This window comes from Martes martes (assembly GCF_963455335.1).
Source record: "Martes martes genome assembly, chromosome: 14".
Taxonomy (NCBI): domain Eukaryota; kingdom Metazoa; phylum Chordata; class Mammalia; order Carnivora; family Mustelidae; genus Martes; species Martes martes.
Genome location: NC_137902.1, coordinates 73,132,087 through 73,151,926, shown reverse-complemented (window position 1 = coordinate 73,151,926; position 19,840 = coordinate 73,132,087). Strand labels below are relative to the sequence as shown.

The following is a 19,840-nucleotide window of genomic DNA, read 5'->3' as shown; positions in this document are numbered from 1 at the left end:
CACATCCATTCTCTTATTTAACCCTCCTCGTTAGAAGTCAGAGAGCTCTGACTCCAACTCAGTAATCCTTCCCTCAAGTTTTTAGACAATTGAGATGCAAGAGGCCAGATGAGAAGTAAAACACAACATTGAAATGAGGTTGGCCATAAATGGCTGGAGTTGCGTGAGAGGGAGATGGGGGTCTCCTTATGCAATTCCGATGATTTTTGTACATGTTTTAAAATTCCCGTAATAAAATTTAAAAAGAATATAATGTTAGCTTTCTTACTCTTTAAGCTCTATTGTAGGCAATGGTGGGCTCTTTTGTGATTTTCCCAGAATTGAGACCATATTACCCCCTCTGTGGGGAAGGTTGGGTTTAGCAGAAGGGGCCCGTGGGTTCTGGGCAGGCAGCAGTAAGATACGCAGAGGGAGAGGGACACATGCGGGGACAGGTGCGGCCTTCCAGCTCTGTCTTTCTAAGCCAGGTTCTTGGCCTTGACTCAGTTGTGTTTTCTGCGTGGCATCAGGTCACAGGAAGAGAACGTGCTCTTTCAGTTCTGCTCCCATATTGATGAAGGTGAGGAAGAAGAGAGTCTGGAGCACCCAGGAAAGTGAGCGTTAAAGGTCCGCTATTCGGGGTCACGTTCGGTCAGCCTCTCTTAAACACTGTTCTTCCTGTGGTGTGAAGCGGCCAGTGACAAGGTTGACAAGGGGGGCCTCGGACCGTTTCTCCAATGTCACCTCCCCCATCTCTGGACACCCAAGGAGCAGGGGATCACTTGTTCTCCCCGCTCCTACACTTACAACAAAACTATGAGATGGGTTTTTGTTATCCCCACTTTATGGATAAAATAATGGAGTCGAAGAGGCGAGGAACTTTCCCAAGTTCACACAGTTAGCGAATGGTAGAGCTGGGTTCTGAACACACGTAGGCCTGATACCAGAGCCCTCGTTCTTAAAAGTGACATTATTCTATTATCGTGGAGGGAAAAATGCATTGACCACCTGCTTTTTGCACGGTACTTTGCTGGTCACTTAGGGGGCACATAACCTGAGTCATAACCCACATTTCCTACGAGCTCACTACCCAGTTGTAGAGAGAAGGAAGGGCTGTGATAGAAAAACACAGTCTCTGTAACTCACTGGAGTAATGTACGGTGGTGTGTTCATTATCTTTTACCAAGTAACAAATAGTCCCAGAATACAATGGCTTAAAACAATAGACATCATCGCGCATTCTCTTGGTCAGGAAATCAGGACTGGTTTAGATGTGTGGTTCTGGCTTAGGGTGTCTTGGAATCGAGGCATTGACAAAGGCCACAGTCATTGGAAGCCTTGACTAATCCACCTCTAAGCCTTGCACGGCTGGTGGCCAAAGGCCTCTATTCCCCACTTTCTGTATCGTCGAAGCCCAGAGCAGCTGCTCTCCCCAGAGTTGCTACCTCAGGGGGGAAGCCACAGTGCTCCTCCTAACCTGGGTCAGAAGTTGCACTTCTAGCCCATTCTGTCCATTGGAAGCGAGTCACCAAGTCACACCGAGGGAGGGGAAAGAAAACAAAGCGTCCCCTCTGAAAGGGAGGGCTAGCAAGGGACTTGTGTACACACAGAGGTTTAAAACCACCACAAGGGGACTGGGAAGCAGGGAATAATCTCATGGCGGACGTGACGTGTGAATGGGCAGGATTTCATTTTATTTCAATTTCAGAATAGTTAACAGTATTGTTATATTAGTTTCAGGAGTAAAAATACAGTGCTTCCACAATTCTGCACATGACTCGGTGTGCGCCATGGTGAGTGGGCTGTTCGTGGCCTTGACCTAGGCCACCCCTCACCCTCTGCGAACCCTCTGTTTGCTCTCTATAGTTAGGCGTCTGTTTTTTGGTTTGTCCTTTTTTTCCTCAGTGTGTGTTTGTTTTGTTTCTTCCATTTCACCCACGAGTGAACTCATGTGGTCTTCCTCTTTCTCTGACTAACTTATTCCACTGAGCATTACGCCTTCTAGATCCATCCGTGTTGTCGCTGACGGCAAGATTGCATTTTCTTATGGAATATTATATATATAATGTAATATATGATGTACACATATGCATCTAAAGGTATATTATATCCCTATATATAATGGAATATTGTATATATTATATACATATGTATATATGTACACCACATCTTCTTTATCTGAATGGGAAGCATTTTAAATGGCTAACATGGGGAGAGAGAGCTATCAAATGGAGAGATGGTGTGACAACACGGAGACACAGGGAGGAATGTAGACTGTCCTTTGCAGGGACAGGGACTGCTGCCATTAGGACACATGTGTGCATGTAATTGGGAATACACCTGGGATGTATGCTGCTCATAACTGTAGAGGGCCTGGGATGCCAGCTTATTTTGACTCCGGTAAGCACTGGGGATTCTTTGAAAACTTCTGAGTGGAGGAGTAACACAAACCCAATTTTGCTCCAGGATGATGCATCAGGGATGTTGGATGCCAGACTGGGGCTGGAGGTGAGGACACAAAGTGGCAGTTCGGTTCCACGAATGCCGAGGCTATACCGGTGAGGGTCCGTGTGGGAAACCGGCAATCACGCTCAGTGTTTCAAACGCAGGAGGTGGAACCCGCGGGAGCACTCCGGTGCGTCGGAAGGCTGAGCGAACTAGAAAGGGAAACTCGGGTGGCAGGAAGGATTTCAACTCTGCCTGGAAATTTCTCCTGTGCCGCATGAGGCTGGCACAAAGGTCTTAAATCAATGGGTGGCAGCGAGACTCCATGGCAGTAGGAGGTCACATTAAATGCTAGTGACATTCAGAAGTGAATAGAAATAAAAGCTGACACTTGCATAGTCCCCACGATGAGTCACGCACTGATTACTTCATATGTATGAATGGGTTTAATCCTCCAAACACCCAAATGAGGGAGGTGCTACCATCATGTCATTGGACGGATTGGGAAAGCGAGCTGCAGGGGATCGAGTAACCCGTGCACGGACAGCCAGCTAGGAAGTGGCTGGGCAGGGTGCACCCACGGCCCTGGGCGTCAGCACCCACACTCGCTACCACTACGCTTCCTGCTTTCCCGGGGCGTCAGCCGTGCTTCTGACGGGGAAACGGTGGGGTCATGAGAAGAAATGGGAGACTCAAAGGTGGACTTTGGGGGTGGAGTGTGGCGGGGAGAGAGGATGAATGGGTTGGTTTGCAGAGGCTGTGAAGACAGCAGTCCGCCCAGCATTTGTCAATCTCTTCCAATTTCTACTTCCCCACGCGATCTGAGACCCCACCGGGAAGGCCTTGCAATGAACCCACTTCTCTCACCCAGATGAACCCAAGGGCAGGTGTGAAAAATAAATGTAGCGAAACAGGTGCTCTTAGGCTGCTTTAGAACACCTGGTTTTAGGCAGCTTCTCAGTCTCAGCTGTAAGGACTGATGAAATTTCCAGCATGGAACGAAGGTTCGGGAAGATCCCTGAGGATTGAGGCGGGACAGGAGAACAGAGCGGCTTGCCAGATCTTTCCGCGGCAGGAACTCAGGTGTATCAGTATCAGGAAACTGAGCACAGGGGGGTGAGCTGTAGACCCTCGGGCAATTTCTTCACTCTGTTTGGACCCTCTCCTCTCCTGACGTAGGGAACCTACTAATTATAATGGTTACCCGCAGGGATTGTCATTAGATGATTGAGTTTTTCTTCCCTTCTTCTTGAAGTCCCATGTGTTGGACTTCATATTGGAGAGTGTAGTTTAGGATACAATGGCTGTGAGCTGTTTGTAGTCTTTTTTTTAAAACACGAGAGCCATAATTTCTTTTTTTTTAAAAGATTTTGTTTATTTAATTAACACAGAGAAAGAGAGAGAGAGAGAGATCACAAGTAGGCAGAAAGGCAGGCAAAGACAGGGGGAATCAGGATCCCCACTGAGCAGAGAGCCCAATGTGGGGCTTGATCTCAGGACCCTGAGATCATGACATGAGCTAAAAGCAGAGGCTTAACCCAGTGAGCCACCCAAATGCCCCGAGAGCCATAATTTCTATCTACTTAAAGACTTGATTCCTGAGAGAATAAGGAGATGTACACTGACTTCTATAATCCTAACATCATAGTTCTCTGGGAATAAAAATGGGCGTAGTGCCAGGGGACAGCAGCTTGTAGTGAGTTTCGTGGTACCCCCTCAGTGACCTTTCCGCCCGCTCCCAACAGACACCTCTTCCTTGTGAGTGTCGTCATCACTGTGTAGAAGAAGGTAAAAGAGCAATGAAACATGTGGGCTGGATTTGGGTTCCAGAGAAGCAACATGGAAACTTCTTGGGATGGAGAATGTGGGCTACTTGGTCAGAGGGAGTTAGTCTGGTCATGTCCTATTTCCTCTCCACATTGGCTTGCAATAACCTAGCAATCAGTGTTTGGGGCCTGGATTGGTTCACGAGGCAGGATGGTTCGTAAGTTCTTCCTCATTCAATGGCCACGTGAGTGGATGAGGGTGTGTAGCTCTTCACCTAAAACAGAAGAGGTTGGATGGATGTGTTTATGTGTGTTGGGTATATGGTACCGAAGTTCCCGCCACTCCCTTTTGTTCTGGGGTGTTGTTGGAACTGGCTTGGACCAGCTCATGAGGGCTGACTGTTAAATGTTCAGGAACTTGCTAAGCTCGTTGTTAGATTTTGGTAGCTTGAAATGGACTGTGGTGGGGTTATTTATACGTCAGAAACTGGTGAACAATTCGAAGGGGGGGCTTTCGTTTCTGTCTGCGTGACAGCGTCTCAGCACACTGCCATCTGTGCCATTCTCGAGGTAGACAGGGTTGCGAATCAAAAAAGGCCTTCTGGTTTTGCTAAGCCCAGATTTGGATTCAGAATCCTCCTCAACACATTGCGTCTGAGAGCAGCTACCAGTAAGTAGGACTGGGTCTGCAAGTAAGCAGTATTCACCGTCCCTGCCTAAGGGAGCCTTTGTCACTGTGCCTGGTATTAGGTGATAGTGTCCTATGTCGAGGAAGGTTGGTTTGGGTTTGACACTTTAAAAAAAAAATTATGTATTTATTTATTTGAGAGAGAGCGAGTGAGCAGGGGGTGGGGAAGAGGGAGAGAATCTTCAAGCAGACTCCCTGTCGAGCGTGGAGCCCAACGAGGGGCTCTATCCCAGGACCCTGAGATCATGACCGGAGCCGAAACCAAGCGTTGGACGCTGAACTGACAGGTGCCCCATGGGATCATTTTAATGATTTTTGGCATAAAAAAAGTCAGAACATCTTTCTCAGGGAAGCCACGATAATACCAACTTTCAGATTGGAGCTGATGAAAGCAGAGTCAGAAACAGGTGCCCGGCACCATCAGGGATTTCTCTCTGTCGTTTTCTCGACGGGTCTATGCCCCACAAGCACACGTTATCACGCGTGATGAGATGTTCACGGGCTGATGAGTTCAGTGAGCACTCCCCGGTCTCTCTGTGTGCGTTATCTCCTGCTTCACAGCGAGTCATCTGGAAAACTCAGGGGTCTGTTCACGCTCTGTTCACTTTTCCCCGTGCATTGCCTGACCAGCTTGGGCTCTTCGTTTTAAGCCTCTGATGGAAGATGACATCTTTGAAAGGCGGTTTTCCTCGCTGACACCCATCACTCTCTCTTTCCCTACCCAGAAACATTTTTCTTCACGGCACTCACCACTGCATGATCTAATGTAATATCACACACCTCTCTGTTTGCTCATTTCTCTCCCCTTAAGAAAAAAAGCTTCGTCAGGGTAGGAACCTCACCTATCCCTAGTGCTCAGACCAGCGCCTGGACGCTAACACTACGTGTGGAATAATGAATAGGAAAGTGCGCTCTTTCTATGGAGACGCGGGTCTGGATTGTGGCCCCGCTACGTATTAGAGCGGCGGGCATGGTATTTATCTTCTGGACGCTTCCGTGTTCTCAACTGGAAGCTTAAAAATACCTACCTGTTGGGGTTGTTACAAAGATTCTGAAACAACATAATGCGTGCGATACCCAACCCAGTGCTTGCACAGAGCGAGGAGCCATGAAACGTCAGCCTTGGCAGGGACCCTTGGTGGTGACGTTGTTACCATGGCAACGCGCTCCCGCCTAGAGGGAAGGGCCGCCCGCCAGGGATGTCATTGATAGGGACTGGCGAGGAGACTCTCCCGAGGCTTTTCCATAGTGTGTTGTTCTGTCATCCCTCTTCTTAGTTCTAATTTCTTTTTTCTTTTCTCCTGTAGGTCCTGAACAGACTGCAGAGTAAATACGGCTCCCTGTACAGGAGAGACAATGTCGTCCTGAGTGGCACTCACACTCACTCGGGGCCAGCGGGATTTTTCCAGTACACTGTATTTGTCATCGCCAGCGAAGGGTTCAGCAATCGAACTTTTGAATACATGGTCACTGGCATCGTGAAGGTAGGCGCAGAGTGTTCAGGAGTGGTTTGCTGTGATCCGGACAGAGTCCTTCTAGGATCTCGGGCTGCGCATCTTTGCTCCTACCTCGCCCCGTTCCTGACTCTCATGTAGCTTCTGGTCTCCCAGGCACCGACCGATGGAGAGAGGACAGTTCTCTGCAGGAAGCCTCATGCCGTTGTCTAAAGGGACGGTCATAACCCTTGTAACGCAGAGGGCCCCACGCGGTCTGTTCTCTGCACTAAGTCACACGGAAAGGAACCCATCAAGGAACCTAAAGTAATTACGAATCATCGTCATCTTGCCTCCTATTTCCCAGACAGCATGACGGGGATCCTGTTTCCACACACACCCTCAGTGCTCGTCCACATCCTCAGTGGTCGCTGCAGATGACATGGTGCTCCTTCCAGAACGCCCAGACCCCCTGCTGTTGCTGGCTTGGGTGCCTCTTACTCCTCCCTCCCCAGCTGTCACACAGGATCCTTTCTAGTGTTCTCCTCGTGCTTTTGCTTTTGAAATGTAGTCTCTCTACTTTTTCTCATGAAGCTACTCTCTAAGCCTGGCAATCTAGTTGGCAAAAGCAGACGTGTCTTTTATTTATTTATTTATTTATTTATTTATTTATTTAATTGAGAGAGAGAGTAAGTGAGAGAGAGATCATGAGCAGGGGGAATGAGTAGAGGGAGAAGCAGGCGCCCTGCAGAGCAGGGAGCCCGATGTGGGCCTTGATCCCAGGACCCTGCAATCGCCTGAGCCGAAGGCGGACGCTTAGCTGACTGAGCCACGCAGGCGCCCCCAGACATGTCTTCACAACAGCGCTTTCCAGATTCTGCCCGGCAGTTCATGACTGGCTGCGTGAAATCAACTTCGTGGGTTGCGGATACGCCCTGAGATCAGAGATCAGATCAGAGAGTATCATGGTGCCAAACACATAAGGATGTAGTTCATCTTGTGGACGTCCGTTTTGGGACACAGACGTCGAGGGATATTAAGCTGTGATGAAGAATATATTGCTTATTGTGGTTTTGAGTTAGAAAAGTTCCAAAAAACTTTGCCTCAGAGGGTGGGGTGGATGGAGTAGGTATGGAGGGGAAGCACCTACATGTTACCAATTCTGGTCCAGTGTTGGGGGAGTCACTCCCAGTTTGGGCCCCTGAACCTGAGGACGGTGCCTGACACGAGCGCCCCAGGACACTCAGGCGCCCATCAGTGCAAGCTCCCTGGTACCCAGCAATTCTGTGTCTCAGCCCCAAGGCCAACTGCGCACCCCCCGAGCGACCAACCCTCCCTAGCAGGGGCAGCTTAGAGACCAAGGAAACTGTCCCCAGCACCCTTCTCTTTAGACTAAGTCTGTACCCCGCCAGGATCTCTAAATTCACAAGTCTCTCGCGCTCTCTCTCTTTAACCCACAGAGCATCGAGATGGCGCACAGAAATATGAAACCAGGCAAAATCTTTATCAACAAAGGAATTGTGGAAGGTGCCCAGATCAACCGGAGCCCTTCTTCCTACCTTCAGAATCCGGAGTCAGAGCGAGCCAGGTGAGGGGATGATTGGAATCAGATCATGGGTTTCCTTTAGCCGTCGGCCACAAAATCTAAGAACACAGTTGTTCCTCAGGGAATGGGGCGGGATCCTGAAGGAGTATTAAAACTCCTTAAATTTGAAGCATGCTTAGAGTTTAAGAGTGGCAGAAATGCCAAGTCAGCACCTGCACACAAGTCTGGGTGCTTTGCTGGCTGTTGGGGGAGGGCAGGTGCCAATGCCAATGTCGGAAGGACTCCCAGCTTTGAAATCGGGCACGACTCTGGTCTCATCTCAGCTTGATCTCTTCCTAACCGTGTGACCTTTGGTTATTTACTTGTTCCTAATCTATGGGCTCTCAGCCTCTTCTGTAAAGTGGAGACAAAAATGTGTGTGACATGTGTTTGTTAAATTAATGAATAGCTCCTTTTATTATGTCATTCAGAAGAAATCATCTCCGTCCAGGAGACTGTGGCAAGAGAAAGGACATAAAAGGATAAAGAAACTGGAATGAAAAGCAAGAAATAAAACTAGTGGAATTGAATGGAACAACTAAGGGAGATAGTTATTTTGTCTTTTTTTTTTTTTTTTTTAACGTGCTGAACCAGGTCTGCAACAGACGAGAAGCACTTGCCTACTACAGAGTAGGAAAAGAATATTTCCGTTTTGATTTGACCGCTTAACCTTTTACATTTGTCTGTGTACTTTTCAGTAGATTTCAAAGGAGCTGATTTTTAGAAAACATAATCTGACACCCCTTGAAAGGACATGAAAGAACCACTTTACACTGCAGGTCATGAATGCTTTTGATTTTGCATAGTCCCCGCTATTTTTAAGAGATGCCATTAGAATTTAATCTGAGTAGAAATTTCAAAGGCAGATCCTTTTTGTAAGAAATACCGGTATGTTATCGAAGATCACGTGTACGACATAGAGATGTACACGTCACCTCTCGTTGGCTGGCCTGATGCCTCTGACTCTGGCGGCGTTTGCAAACCATTTCTTCAGCCAAGGAATGGGGTCCCGGGTGTGGTTCGTGAGACGGTCAGCCTGTTAGGGCACCTGGCTTATGGAAAGGCATTTTGGTTTCTGCGTCAGCTTCTACTGCTGGTCACGCAGGAAGGCCAGGCTCTGATATAGTAGTGACTGAGTTTCTTTGTTTGGCTGACTAGGTATTCTTCAAATACTGACAAAGAAATGGTCATCCTAAAAATGCAAGATTTGAATGGAGCTGAACTGGGCCTCCTCAGGTACTCTGTTCACCTTTTTTTTCTTTTTGGTTTGCATTCTGTCTGGATAACTTTCCTGAATCCTGCGGAGGGGATGAGGGGAGGGAGAGACTGGAATCGTGGCAGAAGGGGTTGAGAATCTGTTGAGTGGTTAAGAGTCCAGACTTGGGAATCAGACCCATCTGGGATCCAGCCGTGGACCCCAGGGCAAGATTCTCAGCCTCCCAGGGCTCAGTTCTGCAGCAGGAAAACAGGGTTAATTAAAGGATGATGTAAATGAGGGAACTGGGTGCAGAAGGCTGCATAGCATCTGGCGTATGATGTAAGAATTCAGTCAATGCTAGTGCTTGTTCCTCTCTCATGACGTCATATACGGGATTTCCCACCCATAATGAGTCGCACCACTCTCACTGGGTAAAATGAGAAAATGCTCTGACAGACCAGGCAAGGGATGGTGGGTTCGAGATGATTTATCTGTGTTTTCCTACAAGAAAGAAGTGACGTCTAACGTAGGACAATGCTAATAGTGATGGAAGGAGAACCGAAGGCAAAACTACAGCTTGGCACAGATTTGAGTTCCGTTTAATATGTAAGAAAACGTGGATTTTATTTTCTTCAAAAAGAAGGCATTTGCATTCATGTGTGAATTTGGTCCCTGCGATCAGACAGTCTCGGTTACTGGATGGGTAACAGTGCTGATGCCTTGATATGTGGATTCCAAGTGATCGAGGGTGCCCAGTGGGAGCACAAGATGGCGCATGGGCCCTGCGGTTAAGTGGGTTGGGGTCACTCTGGGTTCTCATTGTGATGAGCTCTGTGACTTTGGCTAAGTTGCTTAACTGCTCTAAGTCTTGATTTTGTTACTTTCAAAATGAGGGATAAGGTGAGCCCTTGAAATGTTGCTAATAAGTGTTGGTCAATGCAGTAGGAGCTTATCAGGTAGAATTACGAAATCTTTATGTGAAAGTTTATATGGAAGTCAAATTCACAGTTAATTAAAAGTAATAAGAGGTGAATGAAAACATGAAAAACAATGACCAGGACTGGCCCTATAACTAGTCGGGGGGGGGGGGCAGCCTGGTGGTGAAGTATTCTAGTGTTCATGTAGGTTTTAGGACTTGAGTTCAAATCCTAAACTTCTACTTACTAACCCTGAGGCTTGGGGGAAGTAACTTACCTACTTACACCTCAGCCATTCCATTTGAGACTGGGAATTCCATTGAAACTCATAGGATCGTTTGAAGACTGAATGAGATAATACATGCAAAGAATGCCATTACTGGTTTCTCAGAGTGCTGGACGTTCTTAGCGTTGGAGTTGCTTCTTTGGGTTTCAGGTGAGGTCACTAGAACGTCCCTGATAAAATAGTCTTTATTTTCCAGGCTGACATAATAGGAGTCATCCATCCGTTAATGATGAATTCATCTACTGATCAGTGCCCCTGGCCTGGTGTTTCACTCAATAGACTTTCTAAATGTCAGGGCTGCGACTGTGTGCTGGTGGTATGAGTAAGGCATGGTTCCTCTCTTGAAGGGTCTTACCGACCAGTGGGATGATTGGGGCAGGGGTCAGAGACAGACAGACAAGGAATCATAACATAAATCACATGGTCACGAATGTTACCACCTGGGCATATAAATGCTGTGGGCATTTGAAGGAGCTGGTACTGATGCGGGAGCAGCGTGGAAGGCTTCATAGAGAAAACGACATTCACACTGGATCTGAAGGACCCGGGGGATTTCTCATAGAGTCCTGAAAACACAGTGAGCTGTGAGGCCAGAGTATGGGTGACTGTCAGACAGGGGGCTAGGGATGAACCTGAAAAGGTGAGCTAGTTCCAGACTGTGAGTCACGCTGGTGGGACATTTGGTGCAGAGACCATCAGGACACAAGGGTATCATCTGTGACTAGTTAGAGAATTCCACATTTATTGGGAGAAGAAGGGCCATTATTCCTTATCGTTTCTGCCTAACTCTTGGCTGGATGACTGAGACTGTTCATGATTCCCTTTTGTTTCCAAATCATTTAACAATGCCAACGGAAAGCTAAAACATGTTATCCTTTTGCCAGATGTTCTTTGTTTCCTTGCATATGACTATATAACATATCTAGAAGTCTCAGGGTCAACTGTCAAGGTTATAACAGCTCTCCTCCATCTGCTAGGCGTAACACAGTGCAATAACTTTCTATTGTTTTTGTAGCTGCCATATGTTCTCCGTGATGTAATTGCTCCTGCAATTGCCTCTTGTTGCATAGTGATAATTGGTCTTTGAATGCATTAAAAATGATCCAAAGCATAAAGTCAAGTCTGGGCTGCTCAGTAACTCAGCCGCCACATGTAGGTGCCTGCTGTCAGGCAGACTCCCAAGGGAGGATGAGTCTGAATCTCTGATTTGCAGAGCACGGGCATCATCGAGTTCAAAGGTCAGCTATGGCCTAGAAAGGGATGCGATCTGTCCAATATCATGGCCGAGACTGTTCTCTTCGCACTGAAAATCATATTGAAGCCCACAATTGATTCTTTGTTACTTTCATTTTTGTTTTCATTTCTTCATTCCCTAAGTCTTCCCTGGGTACCTACTATGTGGCATGCAGGACTCCCCGGTCCTTGGAATGGTGCATTTCCTGACTGTGAAATCAGGAATCAAATACCTCGGAACCAAATCCCCATGCCTGTGCTCCTTGAGCAAATCCTTTAAATTCTCAGATACTTAATTTCCATATTTCTCAAATGTGGATCGAATATCTTCAGGCTATTAGTCACTCATTCATTCACTAAATATTGTGGAGTATGTATGTCCTGAACTCAGCTAGCACTACAGATACACTGATGTGCAGAAATAGATGGGAATTGTTGCCCTTACAGAATTTATAATCTCCTGGTAGAGACAAAAGGTATCAAATAGTCATACAAATAATTAATAATTGGGTTATAACTGTATGATTGTATAATTATAATTGGGTTAAGTGTTATGAAAGGAAGGTATGTGCAGCTCTCTTAAAGGGACTTGACCTGGTCGGGGAGACTGGGAAAAGATTCCTCAAGAAAGTGACAATGGAGCTAAAAACCAAAGGAAGGGTGAGAATTAAAGTGCAAAATGGGGGAGGTGGCTGCAGGTGGTGGTGGTGAAAAGGAACATTTAGCATAGATGGAGAAGCATGTGCAAAAGTCCTGTGGTCCATTTGAGGAGCTGATAGAAGGTCTGTGTGGCTGGAGTGTGGGGGAGAGAGTGTTGTGAGTTAAAGCGAGTAGTAGAGATTAAATGCTATGATAACGGTTTTGGTCTTTACACCAGGAGGAAGGAATCATTAAAGTGTTTTAAGTTGGGGTTGGGAGATGGAGGCTCTTGAAGGGTTAGGAAGAGTGGTGACCTGAAAAATGGGATAGAATTATATGTGTGAACCTATTGCACAAGTCGTTGAGTTCTTTGCATTCATGAGGGCACCATTTGCTTCGGTTGGCCTATCTATGCCAGGAAAGTGTTTCTTTTTGCCTGACGCTATCTCATGCAGAAACAGTAAATGATTTGTTTCCAGATGTGGAGGACATGTTTGGGACATTCTGAATTCTAAATTAATATGGAAGCTGGGTGGCATTCACAAAATCCACTTTGGGGCAGCTCTGGAAGGCACCCCAAAGAAGGAGTCTGTCCTCCAATGGAATACACAACATTAAATCTTGAGAGATCCTGTTGGAACAGGACATCATGGGCGAGAGGGAACTCTGAAGGGAGAAAACAAGCTGAGGTTTCAAATGTCTACACTCGTAGGAAAGTCATAAGGGTGGGCAGATAATCTGAAGGGCAGCTCTGGTTGGTGGCAAGCCACTTCTCCCAGTAGCCCTCGCTCCTGAGGCTCTGGGTGTTTGCGGGGCGGGGTCTTGGGGTGTGTGGGGGTCCAGACTCATTTTCCTCAAGCTCCAGGCACCAGCACAGGCTCGGTCTCCCTGCTCTTCCCTCTCTCCCCTGTCGGGTTCTCCTCCTTCAGCTTGTAGGAGGGCCACGGACTCTCCTCTTCCTTTTCTTGTCAGCCCTGTTGGGCTCTGTCCAGCATGGCTTCTCGTCACCAGAGCTGTGAGGAAGGTCTAAGCAAATTTCTGAATGATTGCTCAACTCCCTTGTGTTTTATACACTGAAGACCCTCTTATTCTTGCAGAAAGGGGTGGTGTGAGGGGGTTCTTTCTAAAGTGGTGTTTTTTTGTTTGTTTGTTTGTTTGTTTGTTTTGGACAGGGAGAGAGATCACAGGTAGGCAGAGAGGCAGGCAGAGAGAGAGGGGGGTTGTAGGCTCCCTGCCGAGCAGAAAGCCTGACTTGGGGCTCGATCCCAGGATCCCGGGGTCATGACCTGAGCCGAAGGTAGAGGCTTTAACCCACTGAGCCACCCAGGCGCCCCGAGGGGGTTCTTTCAAGGTGTATGTTACAAAACAACAGGATGATTTGCTCATCCCATTTGAATAATTGGTGTACGCACTTAGAGAAGCCCAATTGATGACATTAAGCTAATTTATTTGGATGATGGTGACTTATAGAACTTGGTTGTGGGGTGTGTGTGTGTGTGTGTGTAAATCTTCTCTACCATCTGTGAGCATGACTTCTTGAACGATCAGGTCTGTCTGTTCTGCCTCTGTGTTCGCCCGTCAGTCTCCTCACCCCACTCACGGGGCCAACATGGAACGCTCAGTGACTGCCCTTCACCAGCCATTCCGGACTTCTCTTTCTCCACTTCCTCTCATCTTTGTTGGCAGAAAAACCATCTCCATTAGCATCAACTCTGGTTGGTGAAACCCTGCTCTCTATTTCTACGTCCTGAATTTCTTCTTCCTGTTCCGCCTCATCCATGTTGATGCCGTCTTTTTGCTCCAACTTCCTGTCAGCGCACTTGTGCTGTTCCTCTCTTGGTAGAGGATAGGCCTAGGGCGGTGTGGTGAGTAATTGTCCTGCATCTGGTTTGTCCCTGTTTAAAGCGAAGCTCCCTACTAAGCACTCTTTGATGACAAGGGTGATGACAGCTGACCGGTGCCAGAGATAAATCATGCTTGTTAATTTGAATTGTTAAATTTAAAAGATTAAAAACCAAAAGTTTATAGGGGTGCCTGGGTGGCTCAGTCAGTTAAGTGGTTAAGCATTCAACTCTTGATTTTGGCTCAATTCATGATCTCGAGGTCATACGATCAAGTCCCGTGTTGGGCTCCACACTGGGCATGGAGTCTGCTTAAAGAGTCTCTGCTGCCCCTCTCTCTTCCCCTCCTCCCCGCCCCCACTCACATGCGTGTGTGCCCCCCCCCAATAAATAAATAAATAAATAAATAAATAAATCTTTTAAAAAAGAAAGTTTACAAAATTTAGAAACCAAGGCCCATAAAACCAGTTGTCATAACCGGCAGAAGGCATTGGACTTACTTGACTCTTGGATTTCTGGAATGTTCCTAACCCGAAGAAATTTGGGAGGCTATTCCTTTTTTACTACAAGTATACTTTTTTTAAGTATAAAAATAATATACACTCACCATGGAAAAATAAAAAAATAAAAAATATATAGGCAAGTAGAAAGAGAGAAAAATTAACTCCAAGTTTTACTTCCCAAAGTCAATCATGGCTCATATTCAGGTACATTTTCTTCTGCCCAATTCCCAGCATAGAACATAAAATAAAAAACAAGCTTGTCTAAAAGTCATTCTGGGGGCACCTGTGTGGCTCAGTCATTAAGTGTCTGCCTTTGGCTCAGTTCATGATCCCAGGTCCTGGGATCGAGCCCCCGCATTGGGCTCCCTGCTCAGCAGGAGGCCTGCTTCTCCCTCCTCCACTCCCCCTGCTTGTGTTCCCTCTCTCGCTGTCTCTCTCTCTCTGTCAAATAAAATCTTTAAAAAAAAAATAAAAGGTCATTATGTAAAAAGTAGATACTTGGTTCCACTTACTCTGGGCACTAGAAGTTTTAAAATAGTGTGAGAAATACTAACAATGTCTCTCCATGGGCTACTGTGTGTGCGCGCGCGTGTGTGTTTTGTAGTGATCCTCTTTACATCTAATAACGTTTTATTTTTGTCTCAAAATCTTTGTATTCTCATGTTAGCATCACTAACTCAGCTTTCTGCAGGTTAGAATTTGCAGGTGTATTTTTCTATCATTTTCTTTCAACTCTTATTTGTTCTTACATTTTAGAAGGGTCCCTTATGAGTATTGTATAGCTTTATTTATTTCTTACTTTGACAATCTTCATCATTTCGCAAGTGAGTTTAGTCTATTTTTAGGAATTGTGATTATTACATATCTACACTTTGGGGATATCTTTTCACTTTGTGCCATTTGTCTCTCTTTTTCAGTGTCTTTTCTCCCTCTCTTATCCTTTTAAGATTGATAGAGATTTAAAAAATATCTTTGAGTGGAAGATTATAGGGGCACCTGTGGGGCTTAGTCGGTTAAGTGTCTGCCTTTGGCTCAGGTCATGATCTCAAGGTGCTGGGATCAAGGCCTGCGTCAGGCTCCCTGCTGGTAGGGGAGCCTGTTTCTCCCTCCCCTGGTCCCCCTGCTTGTGCTCTCTCTCTTTCTGTATCAAATAAGTAAATAAAATCTTTTTTAAAAATAATGGAATATAATAATTTCCAAGGATGGCGGCAACAAAAACTCTTATCACATGTATTCTATACAAAGTGACCTCGATAGGACCCATGAAAACACGGAGAGGCTTTCTCCAGCCCTTGAATCTTGCCTGGCCGTGGGATCGTTTTGCCTAATAGACGGTAGCAGGGGGTACCCTGTTGCAGGGTTGGGATAACTTTTTGCCTTTTAATGGGCTTTATTTTTTAGGCCAGTTTTAGGGTCCCGACAAAACAAAGCAGACAGTGCAGAGATTTTTCCATATACCATCAGCCTGTCCTTTCCCCCATCAACATCTGGGACCAGAGGGCTATACATCATAAATTCAGTGAACTACGTGGATACATCATTATCACCCAAAGTCCATAGTCTACATCAGACTTCACCCTTGGGGTGGTATCAAGTTGTTTTTATTTTTTATTTTATTTTATTTTTTTAAAGATTTTATTCATTTATTTGACAGACAGAGATCACAAGTAGGCAGAGAGACAGGCAGAGAGAGAGAGAGAGAGAGGAGGAAGCAGGCTCCCCGCCCAGCAGAGAGCCCAATGCGGGACTCAGTCCCAGGACCCTGAGATCACGACCTGAGCCGAAGGCAGAGGCTTTAACCCACTGAGCCACCCAGGCGTCCCTCAAGTGGTTTTTAAAATCTCCTCTCTTTTGTTCATGTATTTAAAAATATTTCAACAATAAACAAGAAACAAAAAGGAGAAGAAAATTTAAAATCCCCTGGTAATTCTGGGACAGGATAGCTTCTATTACCATTTTGTTACATAGCTTGTTAGATCTTTTCCTAATCATATCCATACATTTTTTTATTTGAAAAAGTGAGACTTTATATACCATTGGTAGCTTTTTCATCTAGAAGCACCTTATGAGTACCTTTCAATGCTACTAAGTATTTTTTAAAGTCACCATGTTAAATGGCTGTGTGGTATCCCATTGTATGTATGACAAGGTACTGAATAAATCAGCAATCATTTGATACTTAGTTTACAGTTTTTGCCTTCATAAATGCAATATGATAAACATTCCAGAACAGATCTCTTGTATATTTGCCAGTGATTTCCTTAAGCTTGAATTCCTAGAAGTGTGAGTGCTGGGCTCAAAAGGACTAGTGGTTACTACCCCTTTTCTTATAAGTGGCCAAACGGCCCTCTGGAAGGTTTCTTTCTGCTAGTTTTCACTCCTGCTACCCAAACACGAGTCGGGTGTTGTTCTCCGTGTTTTTGTCCATCTTCGTATTATCCTGCTCTCCGATTATTCTGAATAATAGATCCCAAAAGCCAAATCACTTCTGTCTTCCTCTCAGTTCCTGGTTCATGAGGCTGGATTTTAGAAGATACTCTCTGGGCCATTTCTTGTTCTACCTTTGTTGATTGCTTCATCATGCCATTTAGGATATAAGAATTTTGATTGCAGTGACTTACTGGGACCACCCAAAACTAGCTATCTCCCCAAAAACATTATTGAGAGGGTCATCTGGGACTTTTGAATGAAAGTCCCAGATGACAATAAAAATATTAAAATATATTAAAATAAAAATATAAAAAATACAATAAAAATAGCTGAGAATGAAAGAGAGATGGTAGAAAGATTTTTCAGGGATGCTGGCCACCGAGTTCACCTGTAACTTCAAAAGGGCTCCCCTTGCTATAGCTCCTGGTCTTCCTTTCATCTGAACAGTCTGGTTTGTATTCACTGTGTTTGCTTGTTTAAAAATTCAACTCGTCCTTTGGGTCCTACTGGTATAAAGCAATGAAACACTCTTTCCTCTCCTTCCCCAGATACTTTGTAGTGGGGCAGGGTGACTGTAAGGGAGGGGAAAAGGGGTATGTGGTTTAGGGTAATTCGCGCTAGGAGCCACAGCAGACAGACCATGAAATTCTAGTGGCTAAACCTGTTAAAGACTCGAAATGTGCACATTTCCCCCTCACGCGAAGTCCCATAAAAATTGGGTGGTCCTTTTGCTTCTGTGTGATTGGCCAGAGCTCTTCACAAGTCCTATCCTGCTAGTGAGATGGGGAAGTAGACGACTCTGGGGATTTGGTAAGCCCTTACGTTTCTGCCACAGGAGGGCAAGGTTTCTTCCTTTCATTAGTTCATGTGCGTATGATGTGGGTTGAATATACTCAGGTTCACATGCCCCCTATGTTTTAGTGTTGTCTTAATCTCATCATTAAACGCAGAGCTTTGCATCTCTTTCCCCCTTCTCGTGACCATCATCGTCATCAGCTACAGCAGCGGGGTCAGGATTAGAACCATCCTTCTCATCATAGCGGTAATCCATTCCATTCTTAGTGGAGATCATTGGTTGTGTTAAGCACTTTAGACGTGCTTACTTGTTCCTTTGGTTGTCAAATGGGTGGCAAATACTACGGTTATCATTATCCTACAGAAATGAACACTGAGGTTCCACTAGATTAAGCAATTTGTGTCTGAGTCTCGAGCTAGTACTCTAGCTGCTAAAACATAGGGCCTCTGTAGCACTTTCTTAAGGAGGTCACATTGTTATAGTCTGACTGGCTTAAAACAACAGAAATTGATTCTCTCGCATGTCAAGAGGCCAGAAATCCAAAATCAGGTGGCAGGGTTGGTTTCCCCTGGATGCTCTCAGGGAGAGTCTGTTCCATGTGTCCCCCAGCTTCTGTTGTAGACCCATCACCGCACTCTCTACCCTCCTCTTCACATCGCCTACTTCTCGATGTCTTAGGGCATCTCTCTGTTCCTTTCCTCTTGGTATGAGGACACCAGTCACTGGCTATAAGACCCAACCCAGGCCAATATGATTTCATTTGCTCTTTCCCTTGTTTATATCTCTAAAGACTATTTCCACATAAGGTCACGTTCTGAGGATCTGATGGGCGTGAATATGGTGGGGGGACACTGTTCAACCCACTACAGCTTCCTATATTGTATTTACCCCACAGGATCCCATACTATTACATATCTTCGTGAACACTACCTTTGAATGGATGTACAATATTCTCCTTCCCCATTGGTGGACGTTTAGGTTGGAGAGGGCTGCCATTAGCGCATAAGACCTTCGTGCACAGCATACACAGGCGCTCCCTTCTCTGGGCTGACTGAGGTGCCGAGCTCCGTGAGCTGAGCAAGGACTGGATTTCAGCCTCTGTTTACCCCTTTGGAACACATTCCTATGTAAGGCACAACCTTCATGCTGGACGTGGTGGCCCAGGTTGGAGAGAATGAAACTTGGGGCGGGTTTGTTACTGTTTTAGAATACGGAAGCAGCTCCATTTTCGCACCTGGCTTTTCTAATTCTGTTTTGGAGTAAGAAGCACAGAGTGTCTGAATTAAAAGAGGCCCTAGAAAATGCCTCAGTTACCCAGGAGGAGAGAACACTTAGAATAGTCTATATTAATTTGCTCTGTATTGAGTCACAAAGCGTAGTCAAAATTTATTACTGTTCAGTCTTAGGAAACAGAGACCCAGAAATTTTAACTAACTGTGCTACAGACTGGGATAAAATCTCAATCTCTGGCCTTCACTGGTACTTGATTATATCCTGCTAACCCCAGAAAGCCCTGCTTTAGCTGTGACCTAATCATTATTTAGAAGTGTTTATTTTATTTTATTAAAGATTTTATTTATGTGTTTGAGAGAGAGAGAGAGAGAGCATGAGCAGGGGGAGCAGCAGGCAGAGGGAAGCAGACTCCCCACCGAGCAGGGAGCCCGAGGCAGGGCTCGATCCCAGGACCCCGGGATCATGATCTGAGCTGGAGGAAGATGCTTAATGACTGAGCCACCAAGATGCCCCTTTAGGGTTTATTAATCGGGGCATATATATCCTTTTATATCCATATTCTAACTTCTTTTGAAACCACTTTTACCTTTCTTTCTCTCTTTTGAACTCTGCTTTGAAGAACGTTTTTTTGACCAGATAAAATAAATTGTGCATGCAGCTTTCTTAAACTAAGAATGATTGCTTTTCTGTGTATCTTTATAAATATTCATCTATTGCCATAGTACTTTGGTTGCTGTGACAAGCCTGATATTTTAATAGCACATATTCTAAAGGCCAGAGGAGGAAATATATCGCATCTTCTTATTCTGAAATATCAAATAACTTTTTCAAATACTTATTTTTTTCAGTTTCGTAGAGAAAAAAATTC

General features: G+C 45.6%; 1 protein-coding gene across 1 annotated transcript in view; it reads left to right on the top strand.

Moving 5' to 3' along the window:
• Positions 1-19,840, top strand: part of ASAH2 (N-acylsphingosine amidohydrolase 2) — a gene marked incomplete at both ends in the record, with an annotated part of 66,251 nt that overhangs the window by 4,922 nt on the left and 41,489 nt on the right. The window contains 3 exons of the mRNA XM_080823198.1: positions 6,186-6,362; positions 7,772-7,899; positions 9,055-9,132. Coding sequence (XP_080679324.1) covers positions 6,186-6,362; positions 7,772-7,899; positions 9,055-9,132 — 383 coding nt within the window. The remainder of the gene's footprint in view (positions 1-6,185; positions 6,363-7,771; positions 7,900-9,054; positions 9,133-19,840) is intronic.